At 38.4% G+C, this 19,710-nt stretch overlaps 1 protein-coding gene across 2 annotated transcripts in view; it reads right to left on the bottom strand.

Moving 5' to 3' along the window:
- Positions 1-19,710, bottom strand: part of LOC133621257 (copine-4) — a 112,186-nt gene that overhangs the window by 63,185 nt on the left and 29,291 nt on the right. For both annotated transcript variants that reach the window (XM_061983266.2, XM_061983265.1), the window contains exon 3: positions 11,499-11,678. In XM_061983266.2, coding sequence (XP_061839250.1) covers positions 11,499-11,678 — 180 coding nt within the window. The remainder of the gene's footprint in view (positions 1-11,498; positions 11,679-19,710) is intronic.

Here is a 19,710-nt window from a genome sequence, read left to right as displayed (position 1 = left end):
CATGATTTAAAGATGTATTATTTCGTTTTGTCCCATTTGGCCCTTGTCAGTGCTAGATGAATTTATTTTACTTGTCAAACTCACTCGTCAAAATTAGTGGGCGGGCCCAACACACATCTGATCCAATCATTGCGAAGGGAAGTGCCAAAGTAGGGTACTAATGAATCAAAAACGGTACTATATTCTGTTTGAAAAGTACCGGTTCCCCATATTATTTTTTTTTAACGTCATGGCATTGCTGGTTTGACGAGCAGAGGAGCATGTTCGGCAGCGCGCACACACGGAGTACTTACAAGCAGACACAGTGTGTAGACAGAAAAGGGAGAACGGACACATTTTGGCTTAAAAACTGAGGATAAAGGTGAAGTTTTAACACTGAAACACCCTCAGGAAGCGGTGCTTTAAGACATGACTAGCTAGCTAGCAGCTAAAATCCAATAGCAGTCGGCAGTGTTTTAGCTAATTCCAAATCACTAATCTTCGTCACCGTGGCGACAAATAAAGTACGTTTCTTACAAGTAAGATTATCACTGGAGGACGAGGAATAGCTAAGCATACTTCACTACACACCGTAGGAGGAATGTAAACAAACGCCATGGGTGGATCGACACCTGACATCCACTGTAATTATACTAAATACAAAAGCGTATCTAGTCGATACTACCGTATTTTCCGCACTATTAGCCGCACCTAAAAACCACAAATTTACTCAAAAGCTGACAGTGCGGCTTATAACCCGGTGCGCTTTATATATGGATTAATATTAAGATTCATTTTCATAAAGTTTCGGTCTCGCAACTACGGTAAACAGCCGCCATCTTTTTTCCCCGTAGAAGAGGAAGTGCTTCTTCTTCTACGCAAGCAACCGCCAAGGTAAGCACCCGCCCCCATAGAACAGGAAGCGCTTCTTCTTCTACTGTAAGCAACCACCCGCCCGCGTAGAAGAAGAAGAAGAAGAAGCGCGCGGATATTACGTTTCATTTCCTTTGTGTGTTTACATCTGTAAAGACCACAAAATGGCTCCTACTAAGCGACCGACAGGTTTCCGGTTCATGAAAAGACGCAATCTCTCCATCCGCACACGGACTACTATTTCACAGCAACTGCCTAAAGACTTTCAAGAAAAGCTGGCTACTTTCCGTGCATATTGTAAAAACAAGATAGCTGAAAAAAAGATCCGGCCAGAGAACATTATCAACATGGACGAGGTTCCACTGACTTTTGATATTCCTGTGAACCGCACTGTGGATACAACGGGAGCACGTACGGTGAATATTCGCACCACAGGGAATGGAAGTCATCCTTCACTGTGGTTCTAGCTTGCCATGCTAATGGCCAGAAACTTCCACCCATGGTGATTTTCAAAAGGAAGACCTTGCCAAAAGAGACCCTTCCAGCTGGCGTCATCATAAAAGCTAACTCGAAGGGATGGATGGATGAAGAAAAGATGAGCGAGTGGTTAAGGTAAGTTTACGCGAAGAGGCCGGGTGGCTTTTTTCACGCAGCTCCGTCCATGTTGATATACGACTCCATGCGCGCCCACATCACGCTGGTTTTTAATATATTATTAAAGTTTGACTGACCTATGTGACTGTTTTTTTGACATTCCTTTAGCGCAGTTAGATGCGGCTTATAACACGGGGTGGCTTATAGGTGGACAAAGTTTTGAAATATGCCGTTCATTGAAGGCGCGGCTTATAACCCAGGGCGGCTTATGGTGCGGAAAATACGGTACTATGATTACATCGATATTTTTTATCGTCACAAAGTCTTTTTTCCTTTAAAAAAAATTCATATTATGTTTATAAACTCTGGAAATACGTCCCTGGACACATGAGGACTTAGAATATGACCAATGTATGATCCTGTAACTACTTGGTATCGGATCGATACCTAAATTTGTGGTATCATCCAAAACTAATGTATAGTATCCAAACAACAGAAGAATAAGTGATTATTACATTTTAACAGAAGTGTAGATAGAACATGTTAAAACAGAAAATAAGCAGGTATCAACAGTAAATTAACAAGTAGATTGATAATATTTTTTTACAGTTTGTCCTTTATAATGTGTACAAAATAATAGGTGTATACATGACACAATATGTTACTGCATAGACTAATTAGGAGTCTTTGTTTGTTTACTTACTACTAAAAGACAAGTTGTCTAGTATGTTCACTATTTTATTTAAGGACTAAATGACAATAATAAACATATGTTTCATGTACCCTAAGATTTTTTGTTAAAATAAAGCCAACAATGCCATCTTTTGTGGTCCCCTTTATTTAGAAAAGTATCAAAATACAATTTGGTGTCAGGACAAGCCTAGGCCAAAATGGGACAAAATTAAATAGATAAATAAATCTTGGATGTTTCATTGATTAATTAAATCATTACATAAATCATGAAATAATGCAATCAATGTTTAAATGATAAATTGTCTTGGTTTAGATTTACATTTTTGACACACGATTGTAATTCAGGGCGGCATAGCTCGGTTGGTAAAGTGGCTGTGCCAGCAACTTGAGGGTTCCAGGTTCGATTCCCGCTTCCTCCATCCTAGTCACTGCCGTTGTGTCCTTGGGCAAGACACTTTACCCACCTTTCCCCCAGTTCCACCTACACTGGCTTAAATGTAATTTAGATATTGGGTTTCACTATGTAAAGCTCTTTGAGTCACTAGAGAAAAACGCTATAAAAAATCTAATTCACTTCACTTCACAATTATAATTAATTAGTGGTTAGAGTGTCTGCCCTGAGATGGGTAGGTTGTGAGTTCAAACCCCGGTCGAGTCGTACCAAAGACTATAAAAATGGGAGCCATTACCTCCCTGCTTGGCACTCAGCATCAAGGGTTGGAATTGGGGGTTAGATCACCAAAAATTATTCCCGGGCGAGGCCACCGCTGCTGCTCACTGCTCCCCTCACCTCCCAGGATGTGATCAAGGGTGATGGGTCAAATGCAGAGAATAATTTTGCCACACCTAGTGTGTGTGACAATCATTGGTACTTTAACTTTGACTTTTTAATTAATGACACATTATTTAAGATGTATTTATTTATTTAGTCCCATTTCCTGCCTCCATACAAGGCGGACCACTCCAAAAGTGATGTACAATAAACAACTTGCTTACAAATAAGCTGACATGACTGTCAGGTTCAAACACTGATGACATCTATTAAACAAGACAAGAAGCAAGGAATTAAACAGAGACAGAATAACATTTGGCTCAATGAGGAGAAAGGCGTAGACACTGTACCCTTGTACAGTGTCGTCCCACGCTCTGACGAAAGATTGTAAGCCTCCTCTTTTATTTGGACTTTCCCTGATTACATGGCAACAGCTGTTTCTATAGGAAGGGGGTTGTAAACAGCCACTGCCTTTGTCACAAAACAGTTCAAAGAAAAGGTGCACTGTAAAAAAAAATTCTGTAAAAGAACGGTCATCTACTGGCAGCTACATGTGCAGCTTCTGCACGCACGCGCGCACACACATATACATATACATATATATATATATATTAGAATGCAACGCATACTTCATCAACAGTGATACAGGTTACACTGAGGGTAACCGAATAAAAAACTTTAACACTGTTAGAAATATACGCCACATTGTGAATCCACACAGAACCAGAACCCTTTGCAGCGCAAACTCTTCTGGGACGCTACAAGGTGTGTGTGTGGGGGGAGGTTTGGTGGTAGCGGGGGTGTATTTTGTAGCATCCCGGAAGAGTTATAGCTGCAAAGGATTCTGGGTATTTGTTCTGTTGTGTTTATGTTGTGTTACGGTGCGGATGTTCTCCCGAAATGTGTTTGTCATTCTTGTTTGGTGTGGATTCACAGTGTGGCGCATATTTCTAACAGTGTTAAAGTTTTTTATACTGGCAACCTCAGTGTAACCTGTGTGGCTGTTGATGAAGTATGCGTTGCATTCGCTCATGTGTGCGTGTAGAAGCCGCACATATCTTGTGACTGGGTCGGAACGATGTTAGAATGGATGAAAAGCGGACGTGACGATAGCTCGTAGAGTACGTTAAAGGTTAATTTGTTCAGTTTAAAATTTTGGCCCACTGTATTTGAGTTTGACACCGCTGTGTTAGATTGTTAGTATGGACATAGACTTTTATATAACAAGCTACATATTTAATGAAAGATAATTACTGTAATTTCACATGAATTTGAAAGTAATTTAAGAAAAAAGAAAATGCTATGTATAATTAATTTGGTATTTTTCTGTAAAAAAAAGTTTGTCATTACTGGCATATTACTTAAAATAACAGGCGGATTGTTTATTTACAGATAATGTCTTCAATTCTACAGTTTTATAAACTATTTAAAAAAAAATAGTAAAATTACAGTCGAAATTTAGAGTAAATTAACCATAAAAATAGGATTTCTTTTTTACAGTGTGCCTGGAGCTTGGGCGGGTCCTGCTTCCTCTCTGCTTTGTAGATCTCGGGTCAAGACAATATCTCTCTGTGGATTACAATACATCAAAGAAACCGACGCCTTCATGTCGCTCCCCATCCTACACAGTGGAGTTTTACAAGCCTTCTGCTTGGTAGGATCAAAGACAGCTGTTGTCCTCTCGCAGGGCAAGCTGATCTCAATGTAACACAAAGTTTTGTGATAACTTAGATACAATTATCCTGACATGACTCTGGTGCCGGACACCACACCAATTTGAAGCGCTGATGCGACTATAATGGAAGAAAGCTCCGGGTAAGACTTGTATTGAATATGTTGTTGACTCCGCGTCATCCAATTTCAGTAAACCTCCGGCTAACACCTTTAAAGTCGTCTTCTTTTGTGTGGCTAATCCAAGTTCCCCCTCGTGATGTTGTAAATCTCCCGGCTTGGTTTGAGGCGAAGAAACGAAATTTTAACTGCTTAGCTTTCATGTCAGCCCAGGTCGTCGCTCTTCTTAATGAGCCCGGCATCCATTTTTTTCACCCTCTTTAATTGCTCTTGTTTAACGAGCTGAAGTCATAAATAAGGCACATATTTCAATATTGATTGCAGCGTGGAGAGGCAGGGACAAGCCTGCAAGAGAGAGGGGAAAAAGCAGGTAACGGCGCCCACTCTGCTCGCAAGTGTTTTGAATTTCAAAAAAAGTGCGTTCTTTTCACGACTCCAGGCGCTCAAGGACGACATCCCATAATGTACATGGAGTGGGTGACAGTAGCTGACTTCAGGCAAAAAAACATACCATTGGGATTCCATACACAGCAGTGTCAATAATACCACACTGCAAAAAGTCAAATCTAAGTAAGATGAAATATCTCAAATAAGGGTGATATTTGCTTATTTTTTGTCTGATAAGATCATTCTTCTCACTAAGCAGATTTTATGTTAGAGTGTTTTACTTGTTTTAAGTGTTTTGTTCCTAAATGATCTCTCGCAGTTAAGAAACATATTCTTAACTGCTTCCTTTCCATTAAGAAAAATAAACTAGTTTTTAGTATAAGTTTGCTGGTTTCAAGAAATGTAATGCCGAGCGCATATTATTATGTCAAGATAATGGCACTTGCATTTACTTCATTGAAGAATATTTCTCAACATATTGAGAAATATTCTCAATATATTGAGAAAAAATAAACTAGTTTTTAATATAAGTTTGCTGGTTTCAAGAAATTTAATGCCGAGCGCATATCATTATGTCAAGATAATGGCACTTGCATTTACTTAATTTAAAAATATTTTTTAACATATTGAGAAAAAAAGACTCATTTTTTTCTATCAAGAAAAGTGCACTTGTTATTAGTGAGAATATACTTATTTTAAGGTATCTTTGGGTTCATTGAGGTTAGCTAATTTTACTTGTCTTGACAAGCCAAATTTTCTTGTTCTATTGGCAGATAATTTTGCTTTGTTCAAGTAAAATACTCCTAATTTTTTTTTTCTTTTCTTGTTTTTGAACACTGACTTTTTGCAGTGCACACATTCATGGTTAAAAACTCAATGAGCTGAATTCCATGTTTAGTTATCTATAGGGGTGGGGACCTTTCACATTTGAATCGATACCTGTCACGACTCGGACTGTGGAGTTTTTGTTTTCCCAAAATGCAAGAGAATTTGGATCGGACATGGCTTGAAGGTGGGTACATGATTTATTTATCAAACAAAGAATAAACGAAAAGCGCGCACTTTGGCGGAGGTAAAAAACTTGGCGAATGAAAACAAAACTTGCACAAAGGCAGAAACTGAACACGAAATAACAAAACACTTAATGTGGCATGGGACCGTGAACAGGGCTTGAAAACGCGAGGATAGCAGGGTGAGAAAGGCTATGACTCCAGGACGAACAACAGAAAATGAATGAACTTAAATATTATGGACATGATTAACGAAAACAGGTGCGTGACTCAAAACGTGAAACAGGTGCGTGATGTGACAGGTGAAAACTAATGGTTGCTATGGTGACAAACAAGAGTGCACAATGAGTCCAAACGTGGAACAGGTGAAACTAATGGGTAATCATGGAAACAAGACAAGGGAGTGAAAAGCCAGAAACTAAAGATTCCTATAACTAAACAAAAACATGACTTAAAACAAAACATGATTACACAGACATGACAATACCATGCCAATTCTCGGTACCTGGGAATCAGAACTAGTACTCAACCATACACTTTTGTGTGTGTTCAAATATGTTAATCAACGTTCATTGTAGGGTTGTACGGTATACCGGTACTAGTATAATATCGCGGTACTAATGAATCAAAAACGGTACTATTCTCTGTTTGAAAAGTACCGGTTCACAATTTATTATTATTTCTTTTTAACGGGCATGACGAGATGTCGTGACATTGCTGGTTTTACGAGCAGAGGAGCATGTTCGGCAGCGCAAACACACGGAGTACTTACAAGCAGACACAGTGTGTAGACAGAAAAGGGAGAACGGACGCATTTTTGCTTAAAAAGTAAAGATAAAGGTGAAGTTATAAAACTGAAACACCCTCAGGAAGAGGTGCTTTAAGACATGGCTAGCTAGCTAGCAGCTAACATCTATGCGAAGTCGGCAGTGTTTTAGCTACTTCTAAATCACTAATCTTTGTCTCCATGGCGACAAATAAGTATCATCCCTGCAGGAGGAGGAATAGCTAAACATGCTTCACTACACACCGTAGGAGGATACAATAGCTCACCGGCGTCACAATGTAAACAAACGCCATGGGTGGATCTACACCTGCTATCCACTGTAATGATACCAAGTACAAGAGCGTATCGAGGCGATGCTACTAAGATTACATCTATATTTGTTATTGTCACAAAATCTTTTTTCTTTTGTTTTTAAAAATTATGTTTATAAAGTCAGGAAGTACGTCCCTGGACACATGAGGACTTTGAATATGACCAATGTATGATCCTGTAACTACTTGGTATCGGATCCATACCTACATTTGTGGTATCATCCAAAACTAATGTAAAGTATTAAAGAAGAGAAGAATAAGTGATTATTACATTTTAACAGAAGTGTCGATAGAACATGTTAAAAGAGAAAATAAGCAGATTTTAACAGTAAATGAACAAGTATATTAATAATCAATTTTTACAGTTTGTCCCTCATAATGTTGACAAAATAAAAGAATAATAAAAGACACAATATGTTACTGCATAGACTAATTAGGAGTCTTTGTTTGTTTACTTACTACTAAAAGACAAGTTGTCTAGTATGTTCACTATTTTATTTAAGGACTAAATTGCAATAATAAACATATGTTTCATGTACCCTACGATTTTTTTTGTTAAAATAAAGCCAATTAATGCCATTTTTTGTGGTCCTTTTTATTTAGAAAAGTATCGAAAAGTATCAAAAGTATCGAAATACATTTTGGTACTGGTACCGGGACAACACTAGTTCATTGTTTTAAAAATGTTTTTAATTTATCATTTCAATTGTAGTCGTGTAACAATTACAGGTGTTTCTGTAGCCAAGAAGTAGTCTTTGCTATGAAGTTGAATGTACTGGTAGGGATGAGTACCGTACACACACGGTACCATTTCTTCTGCGAATCAATACCAGCACTCAGCGGTACCAGTTTTCAGTACTTTTGTATGTGTTAATAAATGTTAATTGTTTAGGCCAAAGACACATCTTTTCAATCAGAGTTTTTACTGATCATGTTAAACTCTTATGGGTTTTTTTATTATTTATTGTGTTGTTTTCTATTTTAACTATTAATATTATAACCAATTTTGCGTTTTTTTTATTAACTTAATAATGTATCATTTATATTTTTATTTTATTTTTTCATATATTTGACCATATGTTTCAGAATATTGTTTTTTTCAGATGGCATTAATTTTAATTATTCTCCAGTGTGAATGCCTTAAAGGTGTCGTGTTTCCACAAGTCCTCAGTGATGTGCCATGTTTTGTTTTTGTTTAGTTATTGTCATAGTGCTGTGTGTGTGTGTGTGTGTGTGTGTGTGTGTGTGTGTGTGTGTGTGTGTGTGTGTGTGTGTGTGTGTGTGTGTGTGTGTGTGTGTCTTGTATTTCTACCCTTCCTGGGACATCAACAAGGAAAAGTAGCTTCCATATGAGGAGGTGTGAACAAGTGATGACATAAATCATGGTCCCAATACAGAAAACCATTGCATCTTATAGAGAATATCTCATTTGCAAAATGAGGGTGGTCCCAAAAAGGAGGGATTTTTCAAATTGACTGTGTGTCGCTTTTAAAAGTGCTCCCCCTCTGGTCAACATATGAAATAACAAGTGTGTGTAAACATTTGAAGTGCTCCCCCTCTGGCCAACATATGTAATAACAAGTGTGTGTAAACATTTGAAGTGCTCCCCCTCTGGCCAACATATATAGTAACAAGTGTGTGTAAACATTTGAAGTGCTCCCCCTCTGGCCAACATATGTAATAACAAGTGTGTGTAAGAAATTTAAATGCACCCCCTTTGGTCAAAATTAATTTAAAAAATAAAAAATAAATATGTATATAGAGACATACTGTAATAACTTGAAATAAATAAGGAAGATTAAAAACCAATTACAAACAAAAAATAACTAAAAGCTTACCCTTTTTATATTTGCATAGTATGTATATATTATTAATGTTGTAAATACACATCTTTATATATCTAGAAAGGCTGGTCCTAAAGAGGTAGGCATTTTTCGGAAGTCTCAAGAAGGTAATAAATACAAAAATGTGTGTGTTTTCCGTTCTCTTTTTTTTTTTTTTTTTTTTCTACAGCACTTTGTTTTTGCCACTAGCTGGTGTGTGAAAAGTGCTATATAATAATAAATAAAGTTGGATTTGATTTGATAATATATTTTATTTTTAAATGTAACATTTTAAAATGAGCCTATGCTGTCCGGTTGTTACATCTTGTTTGCTTACACCATTTGAGTCTCATTTGCAGTGCAGTTGCACTTCCAAGACATTAGATGGCAGTAATGCATAAGCGATTTATGGTATGCCGTTTAACTCGGAAGCAGCTTTTCCCAGGAAGTTTAATGTGTTATGTTGCGCCCAACAAAGTGTTCATACTGTTAGAATTGTGCTGGGACACACCAGCTGCCACGTTCATCTCGGTTGCAGTTTCCATTACTCAACTTGGAGGGGTTAAAACCGCCTTTTAAAATTGCTCATTTATTTATTTATGTATTTATTTGACGGGGACATTGCCCGGAAAAAGGGTGGAGTGCCATCTCCGGGTTGGGGAAGAGATCTTGCCCCAAGTGGAGGAGTTCAAGTACCTCGGAGTCTTGTTCACGAGTGAGGGAAGAGTGGATCGTGAGATCGACAAGCGGATCGGTGTGGCGTCTTCAGTAATGCGGACGCTGTATCGATCTGTTGTGGTGAAGAAGGAGCTGAGCCGGAAGGCAAAGCTCTCAATTTACCGGTCAAGCTACGTTCCCATCCTCACCTATGGTCATGAGCTTTGGGTTATGACCGAAAGGACAAGATCACGGATACAAGCGGCCCAAATGAGTTTCCTCCGGCTCTCCCTTAGAGATAGGGTGAGAAGCTCTGTCATCCGGGAGTAGCTCAAACTAAAGCCACTGCTCCTCCACATCGAGAGGTGGTTCGGGCATCTGGTCAGGATGCCACCCGAATGCCTCCCTAGGAAGGTGTTTAGGGCACGTCCGACCGGTAGGAGGCCACGGGGAAGACCCAGGACAGGTTGGGAAGACTTTGTCTCCCGGCTGGCCTGGGAACGCCTCGGGATCCCCCGGGAGGAGCTGGACGAAGTGGCTGGGGAGAGGGAAGTCTGGGCTTCCCTGCTTAGGCTGCTGCCCCCGCGACCCGACCTCGGATAAGCAGAAGAAGATGGATGGATGGATTGCTACCCATAAGTAACCAATGTCAAAATACATAAGACTTCTAGCCACAGGCTAATTTGCAACCCTCGTCCCTGGTTAGGCTTTAAAAGGAAAATTTGAGAAAAGTGAAAAACACATACAAAAAGATTAAGACAAGTACAAAATAAAAATGCGTTAAAAATAATTGGCCCTATTTGTGTTGTGGAAGGATGCAGATATGTTTAAGAGTTCTTTCTTTTTACATAGCCATGTTTAGAGTATCTAGTACTTTTCCTTTGTTTATTCTACCAGTCTCTCTTTGTCTTCAGATTGTCTGTTTAATGTCTTACGTTGGAATGTGAAGACAACCCCCACGGAGATGGGGGTTTTCTTTGTGTGAAAAGAAGTTGGTTTTTCCCTTGGAATGCCAGATCAACTCGAGCAGTGGTTCTTAACCTTGTTGGAGGTAGCGAACCCCACCAGTTTCATATGTGCATCCACCGAACCCTTCTTTAGTGAAAAATAAAATGTTTTTTTTTTTCAAATTCAAGACAAAGTTATATGTTTTTTATACTGGTGCACAAAATGAACCGTGCATGAACATCACCTTGTTCAAAGAACAGGTGCATGAACTCACAACAAATTACACACCTGCAAATCAGATGGAAAATTAGAGGGAACATTCTTTGGTGGTATCCATAATATGCCGACAGGAAGAAGTTTTTATTTACACTATGAGTCGCTCTGCCGAACCCCTGAGGCCGAGTCACCGAACCCCTAGGGTTCGATCGAACTTAGGTTAAGAACCACTGAACTAGAGCAGTTGATATGAATGTATTGGTTAAGCTGATCTCCTAAAGCTTTGGTACAAACTTGAAAATATTCCAACTCTGTCTTGATGGTCCTTCTTACTCAGCATATACTGTATGTCATCGAAAGAACTTGGGGTTGATCAGTAACTTAAATTCCCTGGGAGGAAGAACTGGTCCGACGCAACAGTGTATACTACACCCAGTTCTAGTGTTCACACATTTGATTTTCCTTAAGCCACTTTTTCAGTTTTGTGGAGAAAAGTTTAATGACTTTAACTCCAGTGGCAAAGAGCTAAGGAGCAAACTGTACATAGAGAAGTTGCTAGTGAACTTTCAGTCATCGGGACGCTATGGGCCCAAATTGTACACGAGCACAAGTCACAGACTAACACGAGCAATGTAGTATTTCAAGTTTGGCTCTGACCTGTCCCAAGGTGCACTCCATGGCGCCGAGGAAATCCGCATCGCGCAGGCCATTGTTGCCCGAGCTGATGTCGTGCAGTTCAAAACGAAGCCTTTGCACCTCTTCAAAGTAATAATCCACCAGGAAGATTTTGGAGAAGACCGTGCTGCTACTGCTCCGGATCACCTCTGTACGGTCCACCTTCAAACACACACACACACAAGTTACACAATGGACTTGACATTTACAAATATTTTTATTAGCAGTTTGTTTTGTTAGATACATATTTTTTTATTGCGTCTTGTTGTAAAGGTGGTACGGTACATTAATACTGTGGGATAGTTTGGAGGCAGCAAACACAATATCGACTGACACTTCCACACTTGATGTCATTTGGGCAAAGTAATGCTTATTCTTATTCCCACTATCATATTTCTGTTGTGTGGAACTGATGAACACTATATTCATCGGCACTGGAGATGTCCGATAATGGCTTTTTTGCCGATATTCCGATATTGTCCAACTCTTAATTACCGATTCCGATATCAACTGATACCGATATATACAGTGGTGGAATTAACACATTATTATGCCTAATTTTGTTGTGATGCCCCGCTGGATGCATTAAACAATGTAACAAGGTTTTCCAAAATAAATCAACTCAAGTTATGGAAAAAAATGCCAACATGGCACTGCCATATTTATTATTGAAGTCACAGAGTGCATTATTTTTTTTTAACATGCCTCAAAACAGCAGCTTGGAATTTGGGACAATATTTTTTACCCATAAATTTTTTTTTACCTTGAAACATTTTTTTTACCTTGAAAATCATTTTATACCTTGAAAATCATTTTTAACCTTGAAAAAAAAAATTTACCTTGAAAAAAATTTTTTACCTTGAAATTCATCTTTTACCTTGAAAATCATTTTTAACCTTGAAAAAAAATTTTTACCTTGAAAAAAAATGTTTACCTTGAAAATCACTTTTTACCTTGAAAATCATTTTTAACCTTGAACATTTTTTTTTTACCTTGATGTCATGTCTGTGTAATCAAGTTTTGTTTTAAGTCATGTTTTGTTTAGTTTCCGGCTTTTCACTCCCTTGTCTTGTTTGCATGATTACCCATTAGTTTCACCTGTTCCACGTTTGGACTCATTGGGCACTCTTGTTTGTCACCATAGCAACCCATTAGTTTTCACCTGTCACGTCACGCACCTGTTTCACGTTTTGAGTCACGCACCTGTTTTCGTTAATCATGTCTGTGTTATTTAAGCTTTTCATTTTCTGTTGTTCGTCCTGACGACATCCTCGCATTTATGCCCCCTGTCACACTCTGTCCACGTCTGCGCACTTCATGTCCATGCCAAGTAAGTTTGTTTATTATTGCCACAGTTAGTGTTTTTTATTGTTCATAGTTTTTTGCCCCCGTGCAAGTCTTTTGTTTTCATTAGTCAAGTTGTACATCCGCCTTGAGCGCGCCTTTTGTTCTTTTGTTAGTGTAAAATAAATAATGTCTTCACCTTCACGCCATGTCTGGTCCAAATGCTCATTTGCACCACGGGAGAACAAACCACGTCAAAGTCCTAGTCATGACACTTGAAAATCATTTTTTACCTTGAAAATCATTTTTAACATTGAAAAAAAAAATGTACCTTAAAATTTTTTTTACCTTGAAAATTATTTTTTACCTTGAAAATCATTTTTTACCTTGAAAATCATTTTTTACCTTGAAAATCATTTTTTACATTGAAAAAAAATTTTACCTTGAAAAATTTTTTTTCCCTTGAAAATAATTTTTTTACCTTGAAAATCATTTTTAACCTTGAAAAAAAAATTTACCTTGAAATTTTTTTTTACCTTTAAATATTTTTTTACCTAGAAAATAATTTTTTACCTTGAAAATCATTTTTAACCTTGAAAAAAAAATTTACCTTGAAATTTTTTTTTACCTTGAAATTTTTTTTTACCTAGAAAATCATTTTTTACCTTGAAAATAATTTTTAACCTTGAAAATCATATTTTACATTGAAAAAAAAAATTTTAAATTAAAAAAAATTTTTAACCTCAAATGATACATGCGGATGTTCTCCCGGAATGTGTTTGTCATTCTTGTTTGGTGTGGGTTCACAGTGTGGCGCATATTTGTAACAGTGTTAAACTTGTTTATACGGCCACCCTCAGTGTGACCTGTATGGCTGTTGACCAAGTATGCCTTGCATTCACTTGTGTGTGTGTGAAAAGCCGTAGATATTATGTGATTGGGCCGGCACGCAAAGGCAGTGCCTTTAAGGTTTATTGGCGCTCTGTACTTCTCCCTACGGCGTTTTAAAAAGTCATACATTTTACTTTTTGAAACCGATACCGATAATTTCCGATATTACATTTTAAAGCATTTATCGGCCGATAATATCGGCAGTCCGATATTATCGGACATCCCTAGTTGAAACCATACCTAAGAATGATGGTTGATGATAGTGACATCCTTGGCTAAATGACAACACCCTAAATTGACAAGTCACCTAACCTGGGTGACTTATTAGTTTGATGTAATCATTCATCATAAATAATAATATTACTTGACTCAGAGAAATTAAACAACACAGTAACTTAGAATGTGTAACATCATTCATTTTCAAAGGGAAAAATGTTCTGGAAAAACGTGAAATTCTGGGAAAACTGCTCATTTTGTCATCATTTGGATGAAAAATGTGGAAGTGATTGGAAGATGAAAAACGGAACAAAAGAATAATGACAAATAGATGAAAAAGGGTGTAGATTAACAAATGTGTCAATGCCTTGGGGAAAGGGTGTCAAACTGGTTTTCATTAGGGGCCACATGGCAGTTATGGCTGCCCTCAGAGGGCCACTTGTAACAGTAAATACATTTTAAATTGCTTCAATACACAATTATTTATCGTTGTATATTTGTACGTACACTGTAAGAAAAAGATTTTAGAGTAAAGTTTAGCTGCCGAAATTTGACCATAAAATGTTTTTTCACAATGTATACTGTAAATGTCAATAGGAAGACAGTACCGCTCTTTTTCACTGTAAAATCTACGGCCGTTGTTTTTACGGTGTATTACTGTAAATGAAAAAACAATATCACACATTTTTTTGTTTCGTGATTTTTACGGCAAAATTCTGGCAATTGAGCTACCAGTTTTTTTTTAACAAAAAATAATTTTTACATTGTACAATTTGATGGATAAGTTGCTTCAGAATCATGAGTGAAGCAGATATTTAAGCACTTATTTGTATATTTGTAATGTGCGATGATATAAAATATAGAGATGTCCGATAAATGCTTTAAAATTTAAAATCGGAACTTATCGGTATCGGTTTCAAAAAGTAAAATTCATGACTTTTTACAACGCCGCTGTACGAAGTGGTACACGGACTTTTAGAGAAGTACAGAGCAGTTGCGTCTCCCAGTCATACTTGCCAACCCTCCGATTTTCCCGGGAGACTCCCGAATTTCAGTGCCCCTCCCAAAAAACTCCCGGTGCAACCATTCTCCCGAATTTCTCCCAATTTCCACCCAGACAACAATATTGGGGGCGTGCCGGCCCAATCACATAATATCTACAACTTTTCACACACATAAGTGAATGCAAGGCATTCTTGGTCAACAGGCATACAGGTCACACTGAGGGTGGCCGTATAAACAAGTTTAACACTGTTGCAAATATGCGCCACACTGTGAACCCACACCAAACAAGAATGACAAACACATTTCGGGAGAACATCCGCACCGTAACACAACATAAACACAACAGAACAAATACCCAGAACCCCTTGCAGCACTAACTCTTCCGGGACGCTACAATATACACCCCCCGCTACCCCCGCCCCCCCCAACCTTGCCCACCTCAACTTCCTCATGCTCTCTCAGGGAGAGCATGTCCCAAATTCCAAGCTGCTGTTTTGAGGCATGTTAAAAAAAAATAATGCACTTTGTGACTTCAATAATAAATATGGCAGTGCCATGTTGGCATTTTTTTCCATAACTTGAGTTGATTTATTTTGGAAAACCTTGTTACATTGTTTAATGCATCCAGCGGGGCATCACAACAAAATTAGGCATAATAATGTGTTAATTCCACCACTGTATATATCGGTATCGGTTGATATCGGAATCGGTAATTAAGAGTTGGACAATATGGGATATCGGCAAAAAAGCCATTATCGGACATCTCTAATAAAAAATATGAAATTGCATACAGCACATGTATTTTTTGCTGTCAAAATAAAAAGTTGACTACATTTAGAAACAAATAGACGCATGGTAAGTACTTTTTATTCTATTCTATTCTATTCTATTCTATTCTATTTCTAATTCCAGGGGCCACATAAAATGAGTTTTTTCCACATGTGCCTTGGGGGCGTTCACACAATTAGCAAACTTCAGGAGTTTCTTCTTTTTTATTTTTTCACACTGATATGTTGCCCTGCTGTTAAAATGCAGGAGGGACAAAAACAGCGACAATAAGTTACAATTCTGCGAGAAATGCTGTTCAATTTTTATTGCGGTGCGCTTTTTTTTTTACTGCGCCTTTGTGGCCCACAGAAGTGTAGAAAGACATGAGGATTCCATTAAATATCCAGCAGCTCACTGCCGGTGTGCATTGATTGTGAATCAGCAGACTCCTCTGTCCTTACAAACACAATTACATAGCACCTTATCAACTACCACCCTGTGACTACATAATGGTGATATCAACTACCACCCTGTGACTACATAATGGTGATATCAACTACCACCCTGTGACTACATAATGGTGATATCAACCACCACCCTGTGATTACATAATGGTGATATCAACCACCACCCTGTGATTACATAATGGTGATATCAACCACCACCCTGTGACTACATAATGGTGATATCAACCACCACCCTGTGACTACATAATGGCGAATAGATGGAACGGCAAACATAAATCAGATTGATGGACACAAATAATGAAGGGCATCCAAGCAGACTCCATGCACTAATGTGCAGAAGTGTGTGTGTGACATCACATTTTCCTCTCCTACAGTCTAACACTTGGCTCTCCAAGTACCACCATAAAGACCAACATTGAATTAAAGCTGCAAGCAGCATTGGTCGGGCCCGCGTATTTGGCAGGTGCTAGTCCTAAGTGTCCCAATACTTTTGTCTACTTTTAGTCCGAATTGTCCCAATACTTTTGTGTAGTGTACCTACCTTGTCTGCATAGTGTGGGCACGCTGGTGCTTCCTGCTTTTAAGCAGCCTTCTTGAAAAAACAGCAACATCAGCGCAGCGGCTCTTTGAAGGGTCATCAAATCAAAACCGGAGCCGGTATTAAAACTCTTTCGATAACTTTTAATCAAAAGGGTTCAATCTCTCTCCTGTGTTAGTTTGAAGCCGAAATGACAAACGCGCTCAGAGGAGATAATGTTTGAAGAAAGGTGACCGGTTTTTACAAAAATGTTGTTTTGAAGGGGGAATAGAAAACTTCCTGTTGATTTTTGCTGGGGGTTGTCAATTTATGAAATGTAGGTCTAAGTGAGACCTACATAGAGGTTTTTGTATCATGTCTCTCTGACTTTCCCAGTGGGAGTTACAGGCAGTTTTGTCATTTTTTTCTTCCGAGGAGCAGTTTTTTCTGCGTTTTATTCAAAAATTGCTCTAGAGCGCAATTTTTAAATTTGGGGTTAGGTTTTTTTATTAGATCGCAATTTTTGCCAGTCCTGATGTGTGCGTTCAGTTTGGTGAGTTTTGAAGCGTGTTAAGGGGTTCAAATTACAGCTCAAAGAGGCAAAAGTTACTGTTTTTAGTAGTTTTTTGTCTTGAAGGGGGAATTGCCAACTTCCTGTTGATTTTAGCCCGAGAATGTACAATTATGAAATGTAGGTCTAAGTCAGGCCTACATAGAGGTTTTTGTTTCATGTCTCTCCGACCTTCCCAATGGGAGTTACAGGCAGTTTTGTCATTTTTTTCTTGCGAGGAGCAGTTTTTTCTGCGTTTTATTAAAAAATTGCGCTAGAGCGCAATTTTGAGATTTGGGGTTAAGTTTTTTTATTAGATCGCAATTTTTGCCAGTCCTGATGTGTGCGTTCAGTTTGGTGAGTTTTGAAGCGTGTTAAGGGGGTCAAATTACAGCTCAAAGAGGCAAAAGTTACTGTTTTTAGTACTTTTTTGTCTTGAAGGGGGAATTGCCAACTTCCTGTTGATTTTAGCCCGAGAATGTACAATTATGAAATGTAGGTCTAAGTCAGGCCTACATAGAGGTTTTTGTTTCATGTCTCTCCGACCTTCCTAGTGGGAGTTACAGGCAGTCTAGTTTTTTTTTTCCCTAGGGGGCGCTAGAGCACAATTTTGAGTTTTGTGGTTCGTTTTTTTCAAAAAAAGGCAATTTTCGCAGGTCCTGATGTGTGGGTCAAATATGGTGAGTTTTGAAGCATGTTAAGTGGGTCAAATTACAGTTTAATGTGGCGGCGGAAGAATAAAGAATAATAAAACCTTAGAAAAACAATAGGTCCCTTCGGGAGTCCTTTTGCAATGGGCCATGCGGGCCCTAAATACAGTAGCGCGGTAGGCCTTAGTATTTATTAAAATTAAGGCAGAGGTTTTATTGAACATGTACAGTACAGGCCAAAAGTTTGGACACACCTTCTCTTCATTCAATGTGTTTTTCTTTATTTTCATGACTATTTACATTGTAGATAGTAGACTATTGTAGATCAGACCTGGGCAAATTAAGGCCTGGGGGGGCCACATGCGGCCCGTTGAGCTTTTCAATCTGGCCCGCCGGACATTCCCAAATAATTAGGGACCGCAATGTCCCTTTGGGACAGAGGACCCTATTGAAATTGTAAGGTTTTATTATTATTATACCGGCCGCCTCTTTGAGCTGTAATTTGACCCGCTTAACATGCTTCAAAACTCACCATATTTGACACACACATCAGGACTGGTGAAAATTGCCATCTAATAAAAAAAAAAACCAACCCCAAAACTCAAAATTGCGCTCTTGCGCCCCCTAGGAAAAAACACAGACAAAACTGCTTGTAACTTCCAGTAGGAATGTCGTAGAGACATGAAACACCTCTATGTAGGTCTGACTTAGACCTAGATTTCATACATTGACATCCTTCAGCCAAAATCAACAGGAAGTTGGCAATTCCCCCTTCAGAACAAAAGTTTACTAAAAACAGTCACTTTTGCCTCTCTGAGCTGTAATTTGACCCCCTTAACATTCCTCAAAACTCACCAAATTGGACACACACATCAGGATGGGCAAAAATTGCGATCTAATAAAAAAACAACAACCCCAAAACTCAAAATTGTGCTCTAGCGCCCCCTAGGAAGAAAACACAGACACAACTGCTCCTAGGAAGAAAACTCACACACAACTGCCTGTAACTTCCAGTAGGAATGTCTTACAGACATGAAACAAAAACCTCTATGTAGGTCTTACTTAGACCTACATTTCATACATTGACAACCCCCAGCAAAAATCAACAGGAAGTTTCCAATTCCCCCTTCAAAACAAAAGTTTTGTAAAAACCTGTTACCTTTTTTCAAACATGATCTCCTCTGAGCGCGTTTGTCGTGTCGGCTTCAAACTAGCACAGGAGAGAGATTGAACCCTTCTGATTAAAAGTTGACGAAAGAGTTTTAATTACTGCTCCGGTTTGGATTTTATGTGCCGTCAAAGTCGGTCCCGTCCATCGCTGCTTGCAGCTTTAATTCTTTTAGATGTTTAAGATGAAAAGTGTAGCTGCCATTATGATGTGCAGTGATGTTTTCTAATGACCGTAAATCTTCAACTATACTAAGTCTTTCAATGCTTGGAATCTGCATGATATACTAGTTACTATGGTCATCTAATTAGTTACTATGGTCACTATGAGGTATCTCAGATTGTAGGTGGGGGTTTTTTCACTATGTTTGTTACATTTTGGTTGCGTTTCGGTTGATTGTAAAATATGTTGTCAATATTCAGTGTTTTATCATTCATAGTTAATATTGTAAATCCCACATTTTTTTATTTCCATGCACATTTTGGGTGTCTCATTCAGTAAAAAAAATTCAAATTCCATTCCGTTTTTTAAGGCGGTCTGTCATAATGTTTTTAGCTTTCAATTATTATTGTGAGGTTTTGTATTAGTGTTCCTAAAAATAGATATACTGGCCCCCAGACACACTTTTTTATCTAAATCTGGCCCCCCGAGTAAAATAATTGCCCAGGCCTGTTGTAG

Source organism: Nerophis lumbriciformis, linkage group LG21, assembly GCF_033978685.3.
Source record: "Nerophis lumbriciformis linkage group LG21, RoL_Nlum_v2.1, whole genome shotgun sequence".
In the NCBI taxonomy this organism is placed as follows: Eukaryota; Metazoa; Chordata; class Actinopteri; order Syngnathiformes; family Syngnathidae; genus Nerophis; species Nerophis lumbriciformis.
Note: the sequence above shows the minus strand (reverse complement) of the source record. Positions and strands in the feature narration are given on the sequence as shown.